At 46.3% G+C, this 20777-nt stretch overlaps 1 protein-coding gene across 9 annotated transcripts in view; it reads right to left on the minus strand.

Annotated features, from left to right (window-relative positions):
• ARVCF (ARVCF delta catenin family member) overlaps positions 1 to 20777 on the minus strand; it is a 330432-nt gene that overhangs the window by 284327 nt on the left and 25328 nt on the right. The window contains exon 1 of one of the 9 annotated variants that reach the window (XM_081842757.1): positions 19865 to 20415. The exons of the other annotated variants lie outside the window; for them this stretch is intronic. Within the exon in view, the coding sequence (XP_081698883.1) occupies positions 19865 to 19885 (21 nt within the window). The 5' untranslated portion in view covers positions 19886 to 20415. Of the gene's footprint in view, positions 1 to 19864; positions 20416 to 20777 lie in introns of those variants that run through there. 9 annotated transcript variants of the gene reach the window in all.

A 20777-nucleotide genomic window follows, 5' to 3' on the forward strand; every position in this document is an offset into this window, starting at 1 on the left:
GTTGCTCCAAGCGCCTTCCACACACAAAAATGAAGCAGCCGCAGAAATCTGGTTGACTCTTCTGCAACACTTTACAAAGTCTTTCCCCACTACATAAGGAATATGGAATGGTGGGGAGGGGCGGGGAGACGCTGAATTGCTGAGGAGAGGTAGAGATAACGTTACCCAACCTATTTCTCCATCTGAAACAAAGACGACCCTATTTTTAAAATGCATTCAATCCAGTTAACAAGGAATGGGATTCTTATGAAAGAGGAAATTGTTAGCAGTGTCAAATTCTGCAGTTTGCATGGTGGATAACAGCCAAATGGAATACGGACATTTTTTTAAAGCCAGGAGAGTAATTTGAAGATGACAGAACCCAAACTCATCTGAATACAATGAAACTGGCTGGGCTGGGGGGGGGGGGGAGGGAGAAGAGAAGGAAATAATTCCACTTCTGTCGCTGCCTACTAAAGGCACTGTGGTGTCTTCAGTTACGAGACGACCAACACAGACGTAAGACATCACCCTCCTGTTTTAGCAAGGTGCTGAAACACAGTAAATAATCTTGATGGCTATTAAAATAATGAGATTCTGTGCCAGGGATGTTGCAACTCCAGATGTGAAGGTCATTCCTGACACTTAATAAATAATAGAAACTGTATTGCCTTCTGCCTCCTTTTAATCTTACAATAAAGAGAGGAGGACTGTCAAATGTCACCTCTTATTTTCTTCATCTGCGCCATCTGCACGCCTCTTTTTAGCCACACGCTCCCCCTTCGGAGGAGGAAGCAGAGAAGGGAGATGATGGATGTGCTGAGCACTTCCAGAGCGATTTCAAATGGTTTCCCCCCCCCCTCCAGAAATAACCTGCTGGGGGAAATTTTGTACCTTGAAAACAAGGTACAATTCTTTTAAAAAATAAAATAAAATAAAATAAATGCCTAGAAGCTCCACTTCACACACAACCTCGACATTAGTGTGCCATTGGCTGGTGTTTGGACTTGTAATTGATGGACGAAAATTTGAGCAGGAAAGAACACTGAGACAAGATCACATCGTAAAACGCACGATAAGTACCTTGGCTTCGTGGGATGTATCATAAATGGGATCCTCATAACAGAGGGTCCTGGTTGCGCTCAGGACCCAAGAGCTCACCTGACAGGGTTGAAATGGGGGGGGGGGGCAGGAAGTCCTGGGCATTTCCCTGGGATCATGCCAGGTTGTTTTAGCCAATAGCTAGTAGGTGGCATGATCCCAGGGGCTTTAAAAGCAGCAGTGTGATGCAAGTGGGGCACTTGTATTTGCATGGCTGAACACCCTCCCACCCTCCCTAGTTTAGGTAGAATCGCTTGGCCTTGCTTTGGTTTACGTCGCCTGTTTTGGAACAGGGGCTGGGTAGGATTTTTTTCCATTTGGCAGATTGGCTTTTAGCCATTTGGTTTTCGCCTACCCCTTAGCAAATCATCACGAGGTGGCGGTTAGGCATTGGCTCAGTTGAATTGTGGGGAGGGGAGGTGCGGCCATCACCTGCCCCTCCAGGAATTGGGTATTCCGTTAAAGGAATCTGGGGGCCCTGGATCTCATCCGAAGTCCGCTTGAGGGGCTAGGGCCATGCCTGGACCACAGGAACCCCGGGATGAGCTTAGGTTGGGCCTCATCGACCTTGCTCCCTCGTTTGGTTTACCCCATTGGACGATCACCCTGAGAGGTGGAGTCAGTTATAGTGGGGAGTCAATGCCTAAGCCAATACCGCTCACGTGGTTGCATTTCAATAAAGTTGTGGCCAAAATCTGCCCCAAAACTTAAACTAACATAAGTGTCTGTGTGTATTTATTTTGGGGGTGGGTCTTGGGGCCTCGAGACGCAAATGCAGGAGATCAACGGGGTGGGGGCTGTGATAAGATCACACTGTTAAGGGCAAAAAGTGGATGCAATCAGGCTCCTCAGATATGTCTCTGCACCTTACATTTAACACTGTATTATGCTATCTTAACAGTCCTGGTAATACTGTTTTCTGCCAAAGAAACCTGGTATCTTGGAAGACATTAGATCAGACTGATACAGGGCACTGGTCCTCAAGGGTATGGCAAATAGCCTTTCCGGGGGGGGGGGAGGGGAATGACCACAAATGAAAAGTATTCAAAGGGCAGACCACAAAAGACTTTTGCCAAACTGTATTATTTTATTTCCTTTACAGACAAGGAGGCACACGGTAGGCCAGTTCCTTGGATATATGCTAAGGCACTTGGATGGCTGTGAAAATTGACCTCTAGTCCAGGAAAGTTTTGTTTTGTTTTGTTTTGACTTTGCATCTGAGATTTCTCTTACATTCCTGCACAGGAACACATTTAAAAAGATTCACAGTATGGGTTGAGATGCAATGTTGCTTGCAAATAACTATCCACCAAGCGACCTGGCAAGAGTGTTGAATTTTTCAGAAGAAAGGGAGGGGGAAGCTTCTAACCCAAGACAAGCTTTTTTTTTTTCATATGCTTATGTGATCTCTTTTGAAGTGCATCCAAAAAACATCTACTATATTTAAATTTGCAAAATCACTGTGATGACATTAGACAGCATTAAGCAAAAATAAATAAATCCTAATTATGTCTTGAAGCGATAGGAAGTATAGATCTTCTAAAATATTTTGTTGTGGGTAGCAGAAGAGCAAGTAGAAAATAACTGCATTTCTTCTTTGCATTCTTCCTCCAAAATGTGGCACTCAGCTGCATACTTATTTCCGTGCCCAAATGTGCACCATCCCATGATAGCTAAAATCCTGCTACACGTGCAGATCTTAACACAGTTCCATTTAAGTTTAGAGCAATTTTCGAGACTCTAGATTGGGGTAGCCATTGAGGTGCTCTCCAGATGTTGTGGACTACAACTCCCACCACTCCTAGCCATTGACCACGCTGTCTGGGACCGATTGGAGTTGTAGTCCACAACATCTGGAGGTCGTCTCTCCCCACCCCATGGATTGACCCTGCTCTAGGTACTGATGCCGCCTACAGACTTTCAAGAAAAAGGCTCCTGCTCTGGTGCCATAGACTTTTCCAGTTTGTTTGTTTTTAGGTTTTAGGTTTTTTTGCACCATGCAGATTGTTTCTTTCTGGAGTCAGCCTGTGAATGCTTGCAAACTTTTGCAAAGTTGAGTTACACATATGGCAGGTCTGCTAAAAGGTAGTGCCTCAATCTTTGTTGTGCTTCCTCAACATAGATAATCATTTGTGTATCTTTTTGCAGATTTGTTCCAACTGTTTCCTGTGCTGTTCACATTGAAATATTCCACCATGGTTTTGAACTTTCTTTTCTTTCGGAGACTCTCTGGTCCAGTACACTGCTGTGGCTTCCATTCTGGGGTGCTTCAGCTCTGCAAATTCCAATGGTCTTTTCCAAGTTTCAATTGGCTTCCACATATTTTAACTTCTTAATTACTATTTGATTCCTGATAACTGCGCCTGTGAGTCTTATAAAACTGCATGTCTGTTTTAACATCCTTAAGGCTGCAATCCTCAACAAACTTTGTAGGGCGTAAGCCTCTGGACAGTGGAGGACTTACACCTAAGTAGCACTGTTTAGCTGCAATTCTATGCACACTTACTCGGGAGTAGAGATATAGAGAGACATCAGTTTCCATTTTGACCCATGCCGTGCTGTTTCTGTTCTGCTGCAGATCGATTTCCAACGAAAACTATGTTATTCCACGATGTGGCAGATCTTTACGTATTTATTCCACACCATTCATTTCAAAACAAAGGAGATGCAATGCAAACCAGAGAAGGTGATCTATCACTTACATACCATTTGCAGACCAACAACAACAACAACAACAACAACAACAGGGATTTCAAATTGTAATCACTGGATTGATGTCCACTCCACATGGGACAAATAAATGAATACCAGCAATTTCTGCTCCTGCTTCCATTTCCATCAGTATACTCCAACATCCTTACTTGTGAGCAAGCTTAATTTACTTCTTTGCCAACATGCATAGTGATGTGTTGCAAGATCTACCACAAAAGAATCAACAATTTCCTTCTTATGTTGTGCTCTCATGCAAAACACACCTCTTCCCAAAATTTCATTAACAGGCACTAGCTATGAGACTGTGCATATCACAGTCTCATAGCTAGTGATAATCTTCATTCAGTTGCACCTGCAAGCAATTCTAGTGCCTCTGACCACACTATGGTCTTTATAACACTGAGCCAATTGTTCTCTGTCTGGTTTACCTCGCCGGGTTATTGAAAAGCTAGCACACGTTAAGGAGAAATATTATCTTCCCCATTCAGTCCAATTCTCTCTCTTCCACTAATATTCTGGACCCTACACAATTTTGTGAGATACAGAAGCCTTTTCTTCGCAAAGACTGATTTACAGTGCTGCTGTATAAAATGAGGCAGCAATAAAATAAGCAGGGTGTGTGGTGCGGGGGGGAGAGAAGGTGATAAGCAAGTCTCGGATAATGTATTTCTTTGGCTGAATGTCAGCATTGTGGAATATTATCAACTCAAAAGGAAACAGCCAAGTCTTGATAACACACAAACCAATCAACACAGAATAGAGGTGGTTCATTCTTCCAAAGTCCACCCATCCCCCCAAAGAAACACAATCACATGGTCTTTTTATTAAGGAATTATGAAAAACAGAAGCAGTATGATACAACTTCAAGCAGCCAAATAGTTGGTAGTTGTCGTTCATTAAGGGTTCTTAAAATTCTTAGGAGACCACGATTTCCTCCACCACCTGAGCTGCAATTCTCATAATGGTTTAACTGTCAATCCATCTTTCCCAGGGAACTCTGGGAATTGTAGGAATGTAAGCAGGGGAATAGGAGCCTCCTAACAAATCTTAGCACCCGAAACAAATCACAGCTCCCAGAATCCTTAGGGAGAATCCATGACTATTTAAAGTAGTAGTAGAAGAAGAAGAGTTTGGATTTGATCACTACCCAAAGGAGTCTCAAAGCAGCTATAAATCTCCTTTCCCTTCCTCCCCCACAACAAGCACTCTGTGAGGTGGGGCTGAGAGACTTCAGAGAAGTGTGACTGGCTCAAGGTCACCCAGCAGCTGAATGTGGAGGAGCAAGGAATCGAACCCAGTTCACCAGAATATGAGTCCACCGCTCTTAACCCCTACACCACACTACATACACACAGTGGTATCATAGTGCTTTAAATGTATGCCGTGAATGTGATGTAAGATTTTATTTTATACCCAGCTTTTAGGGTGGACCCCTCAAAAACACTATCCATTTCTAGGTGCCCTGAGCCTCCCAGCAAGGCAGGAATTGTCATTCACCTGTACTCATGTCACTGAATTCAGTTTCTGGGAGGCAACACTTCTCCCCCAGCAAATACAACCATTGCATGTGTGTAGAGATGGACAAATTGTGGCTACTAGCCGTGATGGCCACGTTCTGCCTCTATGGTCAGAGGCTTTATGCTTCCGAACAGTAGTTGCTGGAGACCACAAGAAGGGAGAGTGCTGGTTTGCTTAGGTCCTGCTTCCGGGCTCCCCATGTTCTCCACATTCCCACACCTGTTGGCAAATTTTGCTTGGAAAAAGACCTTGTGAAAATTCGTACGCAATTTTACTGTGAATTTTATCCAACATGCACATTTCGGCATGGGCTAATATGCACTCCCCCACAAAAAAAGCATTGCATTTTTGTATGTTATTTTCATACGGATATATGTGTTTTTATGAACACTTTGCCCCAATGCATGCATTTCTGCGCACTTTACTTGGCTGGTAAACTGTGTTGCAAAATTCAGCAGAGGGTGAATTTTGGAAGATTGCTGCATTTCTGAAAACATTCTTCTGGGAAATGGCAACTAGGTAAGGTAAAGGTAAAGAGACCCTTGACCATTAGGTCCAATCATGGCCGACTCTGGGGTTGCGGCGTTCATCTCGCTTTATTGGCTGAGGGAGCCGGCGTACAGCTTCCGGGTCATGTGGCCAGCATTATAATAATATAAGAATAATTTATTATTTATACCCCGCCCATCTGGCTGGGCTTTCCCAGCATGACTAAGCCGCTTCTGGTGAACCAGAGCAGCGCACGGAAATGCTGTTTACCACCCCGCTGGAGCGGTACCTATTTATCTACTTGCACTTTGTGCTTTTGAACGGCTAGGTTGGCAGGAGCAGGGACCGAGCAATGGGAGCTCACCCCGTCGTGGGGATTCAAACCGCCAACCTATTGATCGGCAAGTCCTAGGCTCTGTGGCTTAACCCACAGTGCCACCCGCGTCCCTGGCAACTAGTTACATCTGCATAATAGTGGAAAATGAACCCAATTCCCTCCCCCACCTCATCCCTACCTTGAATACAAATCTGGCTCAGCACTGTGATCCATCTCCAAGGACCAGCTTCAAGCCCTATTCTCTTCCCCCATCACTGGCAATACTGAACTAAATGAGTCAATGGAGTGACATAATATATTACAGGGTTTTTTTAAAAAAACAACAATACAGAGATCTAAGTTTGTTTAAAACTTGGCAAAAGGTTGGATTTATCAACAACGAGTGTTTTCCTACACCCACAGAAACCTGTTCTTCACAGAAATATTTAGGTGACAAAAAGGCCAGTCTACTGAATATTTACTGCTTTCCCACCTCCTTTATTAAAAATGCTGTTTTCATAGTAAGGATATTCATGGGTTATCTGCAAAAGGGTTGATGTAATAAGGAAGTGGGGAAGTAATCAAGTCATTGTTCATAAAGAGATTATGGAGCCATGGGAAGGCCGCTGAGGCAGCCCTTACGCCCGACCGGAAGCTCAGGGTTTGCAGGGCTGCTGAGGGAATACAGAATATACAAGATCAAAATTATAACAAAGGAATTTCAGAAGGTGATAGCCAGATGGCTGCTGAAGCCATATATATATATATAGAGAGAGAGAGAGAGAGAGAAAGTTTTGAAAAAGTCATCAACCCCTTGCAACACCCAAACTATAATTACTTTTCAAAGTACCGCATCCCACAGAGAATTGGCCTTTCAGTGTTCAAATAAGGATCTGTTGTGAGAAGCAGTGGCCACCACTGGCTCCTGTGGGAGAGAGTTCCACCGTCTACAGTATGTGCTGCATACTGTATTTCCTTGCATCTGTCCTGAAGAGAGAGAGCAGGGGCCTTGAAGTTGCCCATCAAACTGGTCCAGTGTACTTTTGTATGTTGTATTCACTGTCATACGCATTTTTAAGACCTACATTGGCTCCGAGTATGTTTCCAAGCATAATTCAAAGTCTTGGTGTTGACCTTTAAAGCCCTAAACAGCCTCAGCCCAGTATACCTGAAGGAGCGTCTCCACCCCCATCGTTCAGCCCGGACGCTGAGGTCCAGCGCTGAGGGCCTTCTGGTGGTTCCCTCACTGTGAGAAGCGAAGTTACAGGGAACCAGGCAGAGGGCACTGCTGCCTCAAAATGAAGATCCATTCAGCTCAGCTTCCTGTTTCGCACAGTGGGAAAAGCCCTCCCTCCCTCCCCACATCAAGGAATGGAGGCTGCTATTCCCACCCCACTCAGCAGCTGGTCTTCAGAATTATATACCTCTGAACCCAAGAGGTTCCATTCTGTTGTTTTGGCCAGTAGCCTTTGATTAGATTTATCTTCCACAAATTTTTCTAATCTCCCTTCACAGTCTCATCAATCTTGCAACAGCAAATTCTGTAAAATAATTCCACGTTGTGTGAAAGCGGGCTCTTTTGTTCCTCCTGAATCCACTGTCAATCCGTTTGATTGACTACGTTTGCACATAACAGTGAGCCAAGAATCTTTGGCTGGACGAACCACGCTGTACACAGGCCTCCTGCTGGTGCACACAGCCTGAAATCTCCTCTGCTCCTCGCCTTTTGAAAACAGGCAAACAAACAAGCTCAGTGCTACATCCAAGCCAGGGGTCAAGGTTTGGTTCTCTCTAATAAGCCACCCATGGGACGCGGGTGGCGCTGTGGGTTAAACCACAGAGCATAGGGCTTGCCGATCAGAAGCCCGGCGGTTCAAATCCCCACGACAGGGTGAGCTCCCATTGCTCGGTCCCTGCTTCTTCCAACCTAGCAGTTCGAAAGCATGTCAAAGTGCAAGTAGATAAATAGGTACCGCTCCGGCGGGAAAGTAAACGGCATTTCCGTGCGCAGCTCTGGTTTACCAGAAGCTGCTTAGTCATGCTGGCCACATGACCCGGAAGCTGTCTGCGGACAAACGCCGGCTCCCTTGGCCTATAGAGCGAGATGAGCGTGCAACCCCAGAGTCGGTCACGACTGGACCTAATGGTCAGGGGTCCCTTTATCTTTACCTTTAATAAGCCAAGGCGAATTGGTTCCTCTGCATGCGAAGACAGGATCTGGCAGACTGAGTGGACGAGACCAATAGTGGGTCCAATGGTCAAGTAGGTGGTTTCCGCATGTGCTGTAGAGGGAAGTGAGGGGCAGATGGGACTCTTCAACTTGAGAAGGTAGCCCACCTAGGAGAAGGAAAACTCTGGTTCCAAACATCCGCTTGCTTGTGGGATATAGCCAGAGCAGAAAAGGCTAAGGAGTAAACCCTGTGGAAAAATCTGTACCAACTGCCTTGCAGGAAATCTTTGGGAGAAGGCAAAGGAGGATAGTGTCCTTTCTCTTGGCAGATCAGGATGAGCAGGTGACAGCAAAGGTTGCAAGGTTTTTAACTGGGGCAATTAGAATAAGATCCACTATTTGACTATTGATTCAAAACCCTAATATGTATTTTATATACAGTGGTACCTCGGGTTGAGTACTTAATTCGTTCCGAAGGTCCGTTCTTAACCTGAAACTGTTCTTAACCTGAAGCACCACTTTAGCTAATGGGGCCTCCCGCTGCCGCTGCACCGCGAGAACACAATTTCTGTTCTCATCCTGAAGCAAAGTTCTTAACCCGAGGTACTATTTCTGGGTTAGCGGAGTCTGTAACCTGAAGCGTATGTAACCTGAAGCATATGTAACCTGAGGAACCACTGTAATTGACTTTTTATTTCTATTCTTTGTATATCGTATTGTTGTTTTATTGCTATGACCGAGGGCTGACGCAAATAAAGATTCATTCCATTCATTCATTCATCCATTCATTCATCCATTCATTCAAAGACTAAGGAGTAAACCCTTCACAAATCTGGAGTGGGGTCCCTAAGACAGTTGGATGGTGCCTTGTATGCCTCCTTCTGCCAACTCCTACAGTCAAGCCAGTGCAAAACATTTTGCTCTGCTTTCCTTTGGACCACATCAGCAAGACCAAGAGGGGGGAACTTTTTGTCTAGGCAGGCCAGGACCTCCACACACACTGCCCAGGCTTGTGCCCCGGGTGCGGGGTCACTTGGTGATGCAAACACAGCAGTTTGACTTTACCCTCGAAGGTGCACTCCATTGTCTTGTGGCTTTGACCCCAGCTCCAAATCTGTCTACTTGAGACAGACGGATGCCAACAACAGCAACTGGTTTTTAAGACAGCTCCCTGCTTCTTCGCCTGTTGAAGTGTGTGCAGCTCTGTGGTGGGTGACACCCATTGGGACTGGTAGGGCAGAGGGCAGGGAGGGCACCAGAGCCTATGACAGGCAAACCCAACTAATCCTAGTTTTGTCCCCATCCTCCTCCCTGCTGAGTTATACAAGGGCAAAACCTAAGATCAGAGAGGAGGAATCCAGCAGCCTGGACCCACCCCCTGGGCTGGTTGTAACTAAGAAGGGAAACTAAGTGAGGGCTGGCTGAGGGTAGAATGAGACTGGTGGAGTGATGACTCTAATCTGGCACCATCCCTTGAAATCAGGATGCATCTGTTTTAGAAGAAGAAGAAGAAGAGTTTGGATTTGATATCCCGCCTTTCACTCCCTTTAAGGAGTCTCAAAGCGGCTAACATTCTCCTTTTCCCTTCCTCCCACACAACAAACACTCTGTGGGGTGAGTGGGGCTGAGAGACTTCAAAGAAGTGCGACTGGCCCAAGGTCACCCAGCAGCTGCATGTGGAGGAGCGGGGAAGCGAACCTGGTTCCCCAGATTACGAGACTACCGCTCTTAACCACTACACCGCACTGGCTTTTAGGGGGCATTTGGAGCTGGGGTCAAAGCCATGAGCCACATAGCATTTTTAGGAAAGCGAAGAAGCTGGGACTGGTGTTCTTGCTGTGGTGATTGCCAATGAGAAACATCTGAGAAGCTGGACTTCTATTAATTTGGGATGTGGTTTTTATGTGGTTGTTTTGTTATTGCTTGGTTATTTGGCTGCTTGATAGCTACAACGTGCTCTGGACCTTCTAGATCAGCTGGGTGCTAAAACAGTAAGAGTGGGCAGGTACTCTTAGCCTGTTTATAAACCAAAGCTTTACTCCTAAGAGCAGATTGAAAGCATCGCTTCCTCCTCTCCCGTAAACAGTAGAACTCAAGGTCAACAACCGCTGGAAACAGGAAACTTTAGCTTCTGCAATTTGATTAGGTGAATTGAAAACTAAGGTACAAGAAATAAGAGGTGGAACCATGAAATAATTTTATTATGTTTATTTTAAATATATAAGAATTGGGACATAACATTGTGAATCTAGAAACATGATAAATTGAAAGATACAGTAAGTTATGAAACAAGGTAACAAATTGCTGACGTTTTTATTACAAAGAACGCAGGGTTTGGAAGATGTGGGGAAGTCCAGTTGGATTGTTAAAAAACATTATGGAAAGTTGGACCTTTTATATATTCTTTTATATTTCTGTTGTTGTTTTTTCCTTCTTTCTTTAATCTATATATTTTTGACTGTAAGAAAAGAAACTTAATAAAATATTATTGGGGGGGGGGGGGAAACAACCGCTGGAATCAGTTGGCAGCGGATTCAGGTTGGATAAAAGAAAGCACCTCTTCGCACCGTAATACGGAGGAATTAAGGAATTTTGCAAGACATTTAGATCACTACCAGTTTGGAAACAAGAGGCCTTTCAATGGAATCTCCATGGCTTAAAGGCAGGACGGCTCCCTCTTATTGCAAACCTAAGTAGTGAGTGCTCCAAAGTGCTCCAAGCATCAGAGCTCCAAAGGGGATATTGTGAAGCAACGGGTATCAGCACACCTAAAGGAACCCTGAGGGGGATGTTGTTGTTGTTGTTGTTGTTGTTGTTGTTGTTGTTGTTTAGATGTCAAACTTCAAGGGAATCCGATCCCCCCTCCCTCACAACTGGATGCCAGAAGCAGAAAAACAGGACGTTCTTCCCAATGTATTTATTCAAGATTCACAGAGCGATATGGAAGATGCAACCGCTCAGAAGATGTTGTTGCTCCAACTGGGCTCCTCCCCCCTCCCTTCCTAGCAACAGCATTAGGTTGGTCCTAGGGCATAGTCTGGATGAACTTTGGGTAGGAAGCCCTTGCTGAAAGCAAACAGGTCTGGTCAGTGCCTGCATGAAAGGAGGCGTAGACCGCCTTGCATTCCATGGTGGAAGAAAAGCAGGGTAAAAAATGCAATAAAAAAATAAATACAGTGAAGTTTGTAGTGGTTTGATTTTTTTATATAATCACACATTCACTGTTTTGTGCGGCCGCAATGGCGCAAAAATGTGGTTACAAAGCACGGATCCACATGGATCCTCAGGATCAGCCCTCCCTTCCTAGCAACAGCATTTCCATTTACGGTGGCCGCCAGGGGACAATTGTCTCTGAGTCTTTTGCTCTTGCACTTTCAATGCACGCCGGGCTTGGGGGGGGGGTCGGGAATGCTTTCCAGTGATAACCTGGCTGGTCTGTCTCTATCTCCCCCTTCTCTTCTTCCATTATCTCCCAACTATTCTCTTCATTTCTCACTGAGCTGTGACCACCCTCAAACTACTGTTGTAAATCACTACTCCCTTCCTCTTCTCTGGAAGGTTCAAGAGGAGGGGGGGCGGTCTCCACCATTCTGACAGTGAAGTTGAATCCAGTCTTCAGGGCTGATAGCCTTCTCCTCCATAATTTTGTCTAATCCTCTTTTAAAGTCATCCAAGTTGGTGGCCACCTCTACTTCTTCCCAGAGAAAGTTTAAGCACATGCCACGAGAAGAAGTCCTTCCTTTTCTCGGTCCCAAACCTTCCAACACTCAGCTTCATGCTGATGTTCTCAATACGGTCGTCAAAGAATTCTGCTTTTCTGCCATAAAGACCTTCTTTGCTTTCAGAGACATCAATTGCATGGGTGTATTTTACAAACTTGGTAAAAACCAGACTGTTGGGCAACTTGTACTACGAACCTGACATGGGATAGAATCAGCGGCTGCAGAGTCCCCTTGGGACTGGTAGGGCAGAAAGCAGGGAAACCAACAGTAGGAGGAGCCACAGCCAGTGACAGGCAGAGCCAACCCTAATTTTAATAGGGCAACACTGAGGGGGCTGACAGTCAGGGCCACCTCCTGGATTTTGAATATGAAGTCAGGCAGGTAAGGTAGAATAGCAGTTCCCCACTTGCCCTAATAAGGACGCAGGTGGTGCTGTGGGTTAAACCACAGAGCCCAGGACTTGCCGATCAGAAGGTCGGCGGTTTGAATCCCCACGACGGGGTGAGCTCCCGTTGCTCGGTCCCTGCTCCTGCCAACCTAGCAGTTCGAAAGCACGTCAAAGTGCAAGTAGATAAACAGGTACCGCTCCGGCAGGAAGGTAAACAGCGTTTCCGTGCGCTGCTCTGGTTCACCAGAAGCAGCTTAGTCATGCTGGCCACATGACCTGGAAGCTGTACGCTGGCTCCCTCGGCCAATAAAGCGAGATGAGCACCGCAACCCCAGAGTCGGTCACGAGTGGACCTAATGGTCGGGGTCCCTTTACCTTTACCTTTATTTGCCCTAATGAGTCAACCCTCCCTGAATAGAATTGTCCAGTGAAGCAGCTCAATAAAAAAGCTGTGATATTATATGTTTTAAAGGAGGTGTGCATGAATGAAGCCCTGAGGAATCACCTGACTTTAATATGTACTTCCCAGGGTATTGAGTTACAGCACCCACTGTAAAGACCAGCTTACACAAAAGGCCACGAAAAGCAAACAGAACGTTTCCTTTGATCCAGGTATGCTTGCAAATAAACAGATTAGCCAGGTGGGTGCACCTTTCCTTACCCTTTTAGGGAAGAACAGACACCCACCACTAATTGCATGAGAACTCTATAGAGCTGCCTTTATTCTTCTGGAACAAGAGCTTCAAGCCCGCAAGCCAAGCATGATTTGGTGAGAAGCGTACAAGCTGCTAAGGTGTGGGGTTTCATTACAACCGCAGCGAAACCTTCCCTAGCTGTTGCCTGGTTCTGCTCTCCTTCATTTGGACTCCTAAAATACAAATGCACACACACATGCACACACAACCTCACATCCATGTTCTGCTGGCCCGTATTCTCAGGCTCCAGCAAAAAGACTCTTGTTCTGTCCTCACAAAAGGAGCTTTGTGAGTGTTGCTGCTATCAGCCAAAATAGGATGACAAGTTCAGGTTGAACAGCCACAGTGGATGAGTTGCAAAAGCCCTGCTGCTGTGAACCCACCTGAAAGCAGCAGCGTCAAGGCCAGAAGTGATGTGGCATGGCGGAAATGAAGAGCTCTTCAAGGATAACAGTTTAAGTGTTTGTGGAGCTCAGAATCTGAAGGAACCCTTCTCCCATAGCAACGTACTGCATTTTCAAGTTCTATTTGGGAGGTTGGGTGCAAGGACCTTTGTGGTGACTCATTGATGGTGACCTGGTGGCTGCTAGTAACTCAGGAAAAACTCATAAGGCACAAAATCAGTGCCATTGAGGAGCCAGGTGTAATAATAAAATTTAAGGTCTTATATATATATATAATACCGGGACGCGGGTGGCGCTGTGGGTAAACGCCTCAGTGCCTAGGACTTGCCGATCAAAAGGTCAGCGGTTCGAATCCCCGCGGTGGGGTGCGCTCCCGTTGCTCGGTCTCAGCGCCTGCCAACCTAGCAGTTTGAAAGCACCACCGGGTGCAAGTAGATAAATAGGTACCACTCTGGCGGGAAGGTAAACGGCGTTCTGTGTGCTGCGCTGGCTTGCCAGATGCAGCTTTGTCATGCTGGCCACGTGACCCGGAAGTGTCTCCGGACAGCGCTGGCCCCCGGCCTCTTAAGTGAGATGGGTGCACAACCCTAGAGTCCACAACGTTCAGACCACCTTTTCTGTGATGTAGGTATGATGTTTGTGGGGGGTCGTCTTGGGTCACACCCCTTCTGTGATATATGTATGTTGTATGGAGGGGTGGTCTTGAGCTCCAGGCAGGGAATTTAAAATGTCTATATTTTGTCTACATATTGTTCTGGGTCCTCCTTCATCCTCTTGCGTGTGAGGGGAGCACCCTGTTGCAACAGCTTTAATAAAGATCAGGCTTACTAGCTGCTTTGCTTCTCAATATTCTCTGGTTGGCCTCTTTTATTTTCTCCTACCAATAGAGAACCCATGTAAGGACTCTATATGGGCTCTTGGATACCCCATAAGGGAAGAAGGGCAGATTTTGTTTACAACACAGGTCTAGACCCTTTAAATGCTGCAAGGCACTGGTATTTAACTGGTGGGTTGGAACCTACAACCAGCTGTAATGTGGTCACAACAGCAGCAACACAGATAGTGCTGTGGTCTAAACAGAAGGTCGGCAGTTCAAATCCCTGCAATGGGGCGAGCTCCTGTTGCTCTGTTCCAGCTCCTGCCAACCTAGCAGTTTGAAAGCATGCCAGTGCAAGTAGATAAATAGGTACCGCTCTGGCAGGAAGGAAAAGGGCATTTCTGTGCACTCTGGTTTCCGTCACGGTGTCCTGTTGCACCAGAAGCGGTTTAGTCCTGCTGGCCACATGAGCCAGAAAGCTGTCTGCAGACAAACGGTGGCTCCCTCGGCCTGAAAACGAGATGAGCGCCGCAACCCCATAGTCGCCTTTGACTGGACTTAACCGTCCAGCGATCCCTTAACTTTTAGCTTTACAACAGTAGCATAAGAAGAGCCTTGCAGGATGTGGAAAAAGCAGGAGACACCAACGGTGGAGGAATGGAGATTTAAGCTGTTGGATTATATGGAATTGGACAGACTTACAGGCAAAGTAAGATACATAAGAGACCAAAAGTTCACTGAGGATTGGGGAAAATATGTAGATTACTTGGAATTTATTAGTCAAGGGAAAATAACGCTAAAGGGATTTAGAGACGCACTGTGAAAGATTGTGAGTTATTGTTTAAAGAGAATAGGAGACCAAATAATATGTAAGGTTAATATACATTAAGAAACGTATATAAAAAGGTACAATGACAATATATACTAAGAAATGTGTAATTTAAAGTGTTACTTCGAATGATTTTCGGGAAAGCTAAAGGAAGTTTTGAAAACGAAGATTAAGAAATGTAACCAAAGTGAAAATTAAGTTTCTATATATTTCTCTTACTTTTATTTCTTTCTTTATTTCTATTTGTTTGTGTAACACTTTTACTTCTGTATGTTTATATGTGTGGGTGTGTACATATTCTTTACTTCTATGAAATAAAAAATTTAAAAGGAAAAAAAAAAAAGAAGAAGAAGAGCCCTGCAGGAATCAGGCCAGTGGCTCATCTGTTCCAGCAACCTGTTCTCACAGTGGCCAGCCAAATGCCTATGGTAAAAATATGGTAAAAAAGAAAAGGCTCCCCAAATGTGTGGGTTAAGTGAGAACAGGATACTGGAAGAGATGAGCCATTGGGCTGACCTAGCAGGGCTCTTTTTATGTTCTGTCTAAGGCAGGGATGGGGAATGTTTTCTTCTCCCCAAATGTTGTCAGACACCAGCTTCCATCAGCCTCAGCCAGTGTGGTCAATGGCCAGGGACTGATGGGAGTTGCAGTCCATCTACCGTATTTTTCGCCCTATAGGACGCACTTTTTCCCCTCCAAAAATGAAGGGGAAATGTGTGTGCGTCCTATGGGGCGAATGCAGGCTTTCGCTGAAGCCTGGAGAGCGAGAGGGGTCGGTGCGCACCGACCCCTCTCACTCTCCAGGCTTCAGGAGAACCCCACCGCCAGCCCCACAAACTCGGGGGACAGCGGGAGAGGCACAGCACGCCTTTTCCGCTGTCCCCCGACTTGGTTAGAGGGCTGGCGGGAGGGAGAAGCCTGCTCCTCCCCGTGACCAGCCCCGCAAACTTGGGGGACAGTGGGAGAGGCGCAGCGTGCCTTTCCCGCTGTCCCCCGACTTGGTTAGAAGGCTGGCGGAGGGCTTCCCCCTCCTCCAGCCCCACAATCTCCCAGAACGATGCCAAAGCTGCACGCAGCTTCGGCATTGCTCTGGGTCCAGTTCTGGGGGCTGGGGGAGGGGGAAGCTCGGGCTTCCCCCGCCCCTGCCCCGTGCCTGGGGGGAAAAATATTTTTCCCCCTTTATTCCCCCCCCCAAATCTAGGTGCGTCCTATGGGCCGGTGTGTCCTATAGGGCGAAAAGTACGGTACATCTAGGACACTAGTTCCCCATCTCTGCTCATGGGATTTTTAACTGAATGGCAACTGAATGTTCATTCAGAGTCTGAATGAACTTTGAGTAGGAAGCCCTTGCTGAAGGCAAACAGGTCTGGTCAGTGCCTGCAGGAAAGGATATGAAGACTGCCTTGCATTCCATGGTGGAAGAAAAGCAGAGCAAAAATGCAATAAAAAATAAATATAGTGAAGTTTGTAGTGCTTTGATTTATATATATATAAACACATACCCACGGTTGCGTGGGGCCGCAATGGCGCAAAAATGTGGTTACAAAGCACGAATCCACATGGATCCTCAGGATTTTTGCATTGGGTCACCCCAAATTCACCATCAGATCACATAGCATGTCTATGGCTACAGCCTGCACCAAAAAACACACACATCCACTGTTGTGGGGGTCACAGTGGTGCAAAAACGTGCTTACAAAGCACGGATCCACATAGATTCTCAGGATTTTTGCACTGGGCTACCCCAAACTCACTGTCAAATCACATGTCTGTGGCCACAGCATGAACCACAAAAATCATACATCCACTGTTTCGTTCAGAATATTTTTTTTCTTGTTTTCCTCCTCTAAAAACTAGGTGCATCTTATGGTCAGGTGCATCTTATGGAGCGAAAAATATGGCATTTAAAAACCAGGACGTGAAGGTCTTTAATAAATAAATGGAAACAAATTAAACATTCAGAGCCTGGAAGTCCTAATAGGCGTGACCACATGAGGTCCATGATTAGATCTCCTTTCTATTTATTTACTTACTTTGAAAAGTAGTTGTGGGGGGGATTTGCAGTTTTGAGTAGGGCAGTGACACCAGAGAAAGTTCTGCCTTCCCTCCCTGTACAATTTTTCCTGAGCAAAAGTGAAACCACCTACCCCAAGGGTTGAGGAACCTTTAAGCTGGGTGAGGGGCACATTCACTAAGAGGCTGGCAGGAGCAGAACCAGCAGCAGATGGGACCAGATCCCAGAATGGGGAGGGACTTTTTTCCTCTCCCTCTTTCGACCACCCCATTTCAACCCTGTTCTTTCCCTTCTTAACCTGCCCCCGCCCCATGAAATTAGGCTGAGGACTGCGTGGTGCCCATCACAGACCTGCTCGATGCTTCTGTTATTGTCTTCTGTCTATTACCCTCGGGGAGGCTAAAAGCAGCTTTGGGAAGGGGAGGGGGTGCGATTTCAATCAGGGAAATGGTCAAGAAGAAAGGGTTAAGCACTCCCTCCAGGAGAACCAATCAAAAATCTCCCACTCCATATCCATTTTGGCCTTCAGGCTTCACATTTTGAGGTGTGCAACCGAAATGGCTAATGTTTCAAGGGGTCCCTTCTTCTCTGCCAATTTTATGCTATCAGCCATTGTGAGGTGATTGGAGGAAGGGGGGAGATTTACAAGCATTCTCCCCCCCCCCCGCCCCAGTCTGTGAAACTTCTGCTGTCGGTAAAATAAATTCCTTTGACAGTATCGAGTTGAGGAGCCACCATTGTCCTTATAAGGAAGGCCCCTCTTGCACTCATCAACAGTCCAGGGACACATGAGGAATTCAGACTTTAGAAAAATAGCATCAATTAATCTAGTCCCGTGTGCCCCCCCCCCCCCAGAAGAGCACAGGAAGCAAAACAGACATCTGTCTTCTCCTAAATGCCTGACAGTCCATTGAAAACCGAAAGCATAACACTTATCTCTCTCTGCCTGAGCCTGAAAAATTAAGGGTGGCATGGAAAAATTTATTTCCAACACTGTTAAGACAATAATCATTCTCCAGAATACACACACATTCCTTTGTCAATGACTCCCCCCTTAGAATGTTAACATTACTCCTGGCAATCCTCCTTACCTCTAAGATTATTGCATGTATCTGGGGTCTCCCCCTTTTTTCCCTCTCCCTTCCCAGTAGAAAATATTCAAAGAGACAGATTTCTGTTCCTAATTTTGTGTACATCAGCAGCTGACTGCATGCAAGGAGACAGCTGCAATAGTTTTGGGTCAGGCGGCACAAAAGGCAATAAGAAAGACTTTCACTTCTTACAACATCCACAGGTGTTACACACACTCCTCAAGGAATGCAAACACGAGAAAGCACTTAGCGAGGAGGAGAATGCATATATGATGTCAGGGTCAAAGCCACCGCTTAAGAACTCTACTAACCCACTAGCAGGACCCCCAACTCATCATTCCCGCAAAAGACAGACCATGCATTGTGGCAGACAGGGGTGCATTCCTAACAGATGAACGACAAGCTTTGCAACGGAGCTGAAGGTCACCCAATCACTCCTTTGGCCCCCGAGACAAGACCTTCATGCATCGCCGTCCATGCCTAACATCTTAGCTCACCCGTGACCCAGTTTATGGAGGGGGCCAACCAATTCAAGGAACAGTAACCACACTCAAGGCATGCCGTATCTTAAACCGGATCGAAGTGACCCGGGTCTCAAAGCCTCGTTCAACTTTTCGCTGCCAAGGTATACAGCGAGCCCTTAAAGATCAAAGCAGGGCGGCAATTCTCTCCCCGTCACCATCCAATTAAAAGATGCATGCACAACTCAAAGCACCAGCAAGTAACTTTTACTACCCCTGCCGCACCAGAATTGACCCTTTTCAGGGTGCAAAGATTGAAAGCCACACAGCCGGGTTTAAAAACAGAAGAAAAAAACACAGGGGTTTCACATTTCACAGCTGACTAGATTCTGTTCTTTTCCATCAGAGTTTCTTCCATCTGCAAGGTAAGGGAGCAAACATTCATTGCAGAAGAGCACAATTTCCCGTTTATTTATTCTTAACAAGACCTGCATAAATTCACTATGAGGTTAAGGCAGAAATGTATTTCAGCACCTCCATAGTCCCTAGTGTTTCATGATATTGAACAGGGTCGTCTCCTCCTCAAAGGAGGAGCAGGGGGTCTCCCCTGGCCTAAAACTTTTGCTTTCATCCCCTCCAACATTTTTCCTTTTCTACACATCCTAACAAAACCTGCGGTGGGCAAAAGCCAGAGCAGCAACAGCAGGACCAGCAGACCTCTCCTCACCCTTCCCAGCTTGGCAGGGCAGATCCTCATTCCCAGCTTTTCAGGTCTCAAAAGAGTTTCCCTGGATTTACTGAGCAGAGCTGGAAGGTCAAAGGAAACAATAGCCGGTTTCTCCCTCGACTCTTAGCACAGCAAAAGACAAAAAGCAAAATCTCTCTCCCTCTCTCCGAAAAGCTGGTTTAGGTGAGGAGACTTAAAACTGCTTTCTTTGCTTCTCTCTCTCTCTCTCTCTCTCTCTCTCTCTCTCTCTCTGGAGAAGAAAAACAGCTCGCCCTTTCTCCAGCTCTCTCCCTCTGACACACAGGAAAACACTACATGCACACACATAAAATTAGGCGCCATCAACATCAAACACCTTCTCCACACACACACCCAAGAAACCTGAAAAGGCAGGCAGAGAAGAAAAGCAGGTGTCAAGTGAATCTACTAACCTGTCTGAGTTCTGCAGGCATTTATGCAAGGAATCAGTTTTGTAGTTCCCACCGGGCAAAAAATATTTTGAAAAAATAGATATTTATAATTGGGGAAAAATACATGAAGTCCCAAATCAATCCGGTTTGCAGGCAAGGTGTTTTAGGGAAGAGATCCGTCCCTCTTGTCTTGACAATCTGGCAGGCAATGGACTCTTTTCCTCTCCCTCCCTCTCTAGTATTTGGAGAGCCCCTCAAATCGATCCAGACGGGAAGCAGAACCAATCCGGAAAGGAGAAAAACGGCCGGCCCCCCAATCAAACTGGCTCTGAATGAAAGGAAGGAGGAGGAAGGTCTTCACATGCTTTTGATTTCACTCCCTCCCGCCTTTCTCCATTCCTGGGGGAGGAGGGGGAGCAGGAGAGGGCGGCGAAAAGCCCCAAACTGATGTCCTTCCTGTGCTGTTGCTCCTGGAGAGTGCCGATCTTCACAGCAAAGCTGTGGCTTGTGCAAACTCTCCCCGTCCGCTTCAGGGGGCGGAAACTGACAGTCACAACTGGAAGCTCCACTACAGCAGCCTCTGGCCACACCCAGCCAGCCAGCCTCTCCAGAGAGACACGGTCGGCTCACACAGCAGACCCCACTGACAGCGTCGACCCAAGCCAGGCAAGCAAATTTCACTCTCTTTCAAAAGGAGTTGAGAACATGCCGGTTTGAAAGGCAAGGGGAAGCACCGGGTGCAACACTAGCAACAGGTGCCGCACACCTGCCTCCTCTGCAACCTCTTCTGGCGCATTTATCCTCTTTCGGAGACTTCCAAACAACACCAAAAGCTTCTCCGGGAATGTTAATTTTCGTACCTGGGTACACCTACGAAGTCACCCATGAAGGGCATCTATCACTGTCTTGTAGCACGTATTTCAGGAAAATACAT

Source organism: Podarcis erhardii (genome assembly GCF_964252035.2).
Source record: "Podarcis erhardii genome assembly, chromosome: 15".
NCBI lineage: Eukaryota > Metazoa > Chordata > Lepidosauria > Squamata > Lacertidae > Podarcis > Podarcis erhardii.